Source organism: Sinocyclocheilus anshuiensis, unplaced genomic scaffold (genome assembly GCF_001515605.1).
Source record: "Sinocyclocheilus anshuiensis isolate Anshui unplaced genomic scaffold, SAMN03320099.WGS_v1.1 scaffold2144, whole genome shotgun sequence".
NCBI lineage: Eukaryota > Metazoa > Chordata > Actinopteri > Cypriniformes > Cyprinidae > Sinocyclocheilus > Sinocyclocheilus anshuiensis.
Window position 1 is genome coordinate 46,021 of NW_015547642.1, and position 4,930 is coordinate 50,950.

At 38.0% G+C, this 4,930-nt stretch overlaps 1 protein-coding gene across 2 annotated transcripts in view; it reads right to left on the reverse strand.

The window, feature by feature from the left end:
- Nucleotides 1–557: 557 nt before the first annotated feature.
- LOC107701890 (induced myeloid leukemia cell differentiation protein Mcl-1 homolog) overlaps nucleotides 558–4,930 on the reverse strand; it is a 6,712-nt gene continuing 2,339 nt past the window's right edge. The window contains exons 1-3 of one of the 2 annotated variants that reach the window (XM_016504030.1): nucleotides 3,514–3,981; nucleotides 2,166–2,416; nucleotides 558–891 (exon numbers count right to left, since the gene is read on the reverse strand). In XM_016504030.1, coding sequence (XP_016359516.1) covers nucleotides 775–891; nucleotides 2,166–2,416; nucleotides 3,514–3,838 — 693 coding nt within the window. In that variant the 5' untranslated portion in view covers nucleotides 3,839–3,981 and the 3' untranslated portion in view covers nucleotides 558–774. Of the gene's footprint in view, nucleotides 892–2,165; nucleotides 2,417–3,513; nucleotides 3,982–4,930 lie in introns of those variants that run through there. The other variant, XM_016504031.1, reaches the window with a different exon arrangement.

Here is a 4,930-nt window from a genome sequence, read left to right on the forward strand (position 1 = left end):
TGGACAAATGTACTAACAAAAGAAACTGAAGAATCATATTTACTTGTTAAAAATAGTAAACGCCACGTTTTACCATTGCAGCTTTTTAATGAAGCTTTAAATACATACCAGAATTTTTTTTTTTTTATGTTTTGCTCCAATTACACTGATAGTTGACTACTTGCCATTTAAAAGCGAAACGAAAGGTTTAACATAAGCCGATTTCTGCAAATAATTTCGGATCATATTGCAGTTTGAGACATTTGCAAATGCAGCTTGTTGCCAGGATTCAGCTGAAGTTTGATGAGCCACATCGTCTTTCCTGCGATACATGGTAAACCACAACTGAAAGCATTGAGTGGAATCGAAAGCTTTTGGCAGCGTGTTAGAGAAGTTCTTTCACTTTCAGACAGAAGAGACTCTGAAATGAGGTCGGTCTTGCTTCTCTTTGCCTAAAGGTCAATCTGAGCAAAAACAGATGCATTTCAGCCCATTATCAGGAACTCAGGAGTTAAACTCAATGGCTCTCATCAACATTTACACATTTGCAAAGTAGAGCAATGAAAGCAGACACCATATGCATTTCTGAACACTTTTTATTAGAAAAATAGCTCAGAAAAAATATTCCTGCTCGTCGCTGGCTCACGTCGAGCCCAATCTTTGGTGCAGTGCATGCTGGGATGGTGAGCGCACGTTGAGCTCAAAGCCGAGTCCAGCGGAGCGCAGCAGGAGTTCGACTCCTAACCACACGCTAATGCGCGCTTCATCTGCGGCGGACACGAGAGCGATGGAGTTTCATCGGATCAGGAGAGCGAGACCGGCGCCGATCCCAGCACATCCCACAACCGCCATCAGAGCGCTGCGAACCACAGACTCCACGTCCTCCACGCGGAAGAACTCCACGAACCCATGCTGCGCAGACACAGAAACACATCAGTCCTCAAAACACACTCAGGTCCATACGGTTTCCCTCAAAATACACATCTATTCATTACAACTGTTTTTAAGAGGTTTTGTGTGTTCGGGTCATTTTGAGCTGCTGTCAAAAACGCTTTGTAAAATGATCTATTGAGTTATATTAACGTCTAAACTCTCCTGTAAATACATACGTCATCTTTTCCCCGCATCTCAACACACTTTTGAAAGAATGTGAACATCTACTGATGAACTACCGCAGCAAAAAAATTTATGCATCTGAAAGTGAATATGAAATTAACATTTATTCCATTTCAAAACATGGAGCAATATTTGTTGTTTTGTCAGAAATAAATATGCAAGATAAATTTGGACTGTTTTTGAGCAATCTTGAGTTACAAACTACACTGCAATTTAATGGTAATTCTGATTATTATACGTTCTTATAAATTTCATATATTCACACCAAATTTGTCATAATACAATATTTTTTTTAGAAATATTTATATGCTATATAAAATATAATTTAAGTTTGTTTTACAAAATTTACCCTTTTTTATTGATGAAAAGGAGAAATTCTTTAGTAAAAAACAAAAAAAACAATTTCTAAGAAATTCTCCAATTTTCATTATAATAAAAAGTACATATTTATATATGCTATATAAAATATAATATATAATGTAATTTATTTTTATATAAAAGAGAAATTCTTAGAAATAAAAACTTTATCATTTTTTTTTTTAATTTCTATGATAAACAGTTTTTTATTTCTAAGAATTTCTCTTCTTCATAAAAAAATACATCTATTATATTTTATATAGCATACATAAATGTAATTTTTTTTATTATAATGAAAATCAGAGAATTTCTTAGAAATTAAAAAACAAATTCTCTAATTTTCATTATAATAAAAAATTACATTTATATATACTTATATATGCTATATAAAATATAATATATAATAAAGAGTTTTTTTTATTTCTTAGAAATAAAAAAAACTGTTTATCATAGTTTAAAAAAAATTTAATTTCTAAGAAATTATTTTTTTCAATTTAAAAAAAAAAAAAAAAAAAAGTGTAAATTTTGTAATAACATGGAAACATTAAAGACTTGGATTTAGTTTAATGGCAGTCTGTCTGACACACGAGCCCCATGAGTCGGGTTTCACGTGTTGAATGGAACACACACACACAGCTCTGAATTATGCAGTGAAGGAAACACAAGCTGTTCCCATTAGAGTACGAGTGAGATTTTCCTCTGGTGTCACTCACCCAGCCCTTGTTGTTGAGCAGCCAGTCGTGCTGTTCTGAGATCAGATAGGAGGAGATCTGCTGGGCCACAGTCTCCACGCACCGCTCTCTCTGCAGCTCCTTCAGACGCGAGCACACCACGGCCCCGAAGGCCACCAGACTCACGATCCGGCCCCAGTTGGTGGTGTCGTCTCTGAACATCGTCTTTGCTATACAGCCGATGAAGCTCAAGTCGTCCGGCTGAGAGTCCAGCTGCAGATGCTGCAGCATCCCTGCAGAAAAGCCCAAACACTTCAGCAACTCCACCCACAGCACCGACTCATTCTGCTTTACGATCCGCCGCATCAGAAACCTCCCGCACAGATCCTGACGTCTAATGCAGACATTCACTCCCCGCCACTTTTCTGATTAATTCATGCTCAAAACAACAGACGGTAACAAGTAATGAGGAGAAACTACATAAAACAGTGATTCACTCAAATTACAGATTTATAAAATAACGATTCTTCGTATTCGACAATAGTAGAGATTTTGAACAGAGGGTTACTGAAGGTTTAATGACTAAATACGATTTTTAATTTATTTTATTTTTTTCTTAGATATTTTAATCAACGTGGGGAACTGCGCGAACTCTCATGAAACAAGAGAGAGATTTAAAATTTGAGCTGTTGAAATTGTAGACTTTCGCAATCGGCTTGCTTACATTCCGCGCATTCTGTAGTCGTGCGTTAAACCCGATTTCGTTCCACCCACCGCTTTCGAAATAGTTTCGCTATCCAAACCCAGTCTATTTAATTCAAACCCAGTCTATAGGGGCTCTGCGCAACAGACTTCCGGTTCCGGTGCAAGCGTTTTGCATATGCTTCGTTAAATATGAAGCAGTTTTACTCAAGACGCCTTCAGAGTAGATACAAAAATCATCATAACCAACGTCCATCACAGATAGCTTGTATTTTCACTAACATTCCGATATTTCGGAATGTTAATGATAAGCATTTCCGGGTTTGGTCAGGTGACCCTATTCTCGTGTTGCAGTTCGAAGAATCGCAATGAACTTCGCGGTTTGACCAAATAAAAAATAAAAAATACTGAGAAAAAAAACCTGACCGAGAAACAAACCACAAGTCACTTAAGGTCAAATAGCTACATAAATAAATAAATAAATAAATAAAACGAAATCAAACTTAATCGAAATTATTTTTTTTTATTTTTGTAGCGTTGGCTAATATTAAAAACACATGGAAAGGAAAGATGTACTGTAGAGCACCAATATTTACGGATTATTATTATTATTATTATTATTAGTCGATTAACTGACAGCAAACGACTCGTCTGAATTAAGAGTGTCGCGAATGCGCATGCGCCTTACCTCTGTAAGTGATCTGGTGCTTTATGACGACGTCCGCGACGACGCGTTTCATTGTCGGTAACGCGTGATGACGCTTCCGGTCCGGGAGACTCATTCCGGTGTGCGTGCGATAGAAATCCAACAGAAGCTGCCGCGTGTCGGAACCGAGCTCCTGCGGGTCCGGGGTGGCCGGTAGAGAGCCGTCTCCCGCGGACACGAACCGTCCGTCCAGCTGCAGGCCTTTCAGGCCGTTGGTCCCGGGCCTCAGCGGCTTCAGCGCGGCGTCCGCTTCCTCCGCGAGGACACCCAACGCAGCCATCGGTCTATTCCCCAAACTCAGAGTCATATTTCCGATCACGACGCGAAAGAAAGCGATATATGTAAAAAAAAAAAACTTAAAATAGAGTTGAAGGTTAAAGCGTAGTCTGTGAAGGAGATAGTGCTCGTGTTGGTCGACACTCTTGTTTGGAGAGCGAAGCGGAAGTAGCTGCGACGCTGAACGCTTTTATAGAGTCCCCGCGTCATGGCGTGTTCCATAACTCCTCCCCTTAAAGCCTTATATGGGCTTCCTACTAGCCTTTTCCCGGGAATTACTTCATTTGTTCCCTTCGAGTTATTTCGAACTGGCTGTGGCTGGAATAAACCCATCAAGATGATAAATAACGCTTTATATACGTCAAACTGCCATAAAATGGAGCTGAAACGAGTGAAATACCGGCCTAATCCAATAGCTAATTAGTTAGTATGTCAAAACGTTAAACCGATACTAACAACCCTCTTGATTCACGGTAAAACCGCTTTACATACACTTGAACTGAACAATGTGGGTCAAGCTGAGGTCAGACTGACATTTAACAAGCTGTGCTATTAACAGCAAGCCAGAGAGACCATGCTTCATTTAAGAAATTTTAATGGTATATATATATATATGCATTACAAGTAACGCAGATTACTTTTTTTTCAATTTTTCAAGTAACTAGTGAGGTAATGCATTACTTTCAAATTTACAACAAAATATTTTTCAAATAAGTAACACAAGTTACTTTGTTTCCCCATTTATTGACTGCTGAGAGAAACTGGGAGAGTCTTAACTTTACTTTTCCTGTGAAAGTATGGAATGCCACACCTGACAAAATTAGAAATAAATAAATATATAAATTAATACACAAAGAAATGTAAAAATAAATACATGTAAAAAATAATATCTTTATTTTATATTCGTTAACGATTGTTTCAAGTGAAGCAAATGTTAATATGGTTTTGATTTTGGTTTCAGTTTTAGTTGACTATAATAACCCTGTCGCAAATAAAACTTCTCAATTTGATTAACACTCACACACTCTCACTCACTCCCTCACACACACTCACGCACGCACACTCACACACACTCTCACTCACTCACACACACACACACACACACACACACACACACACACAC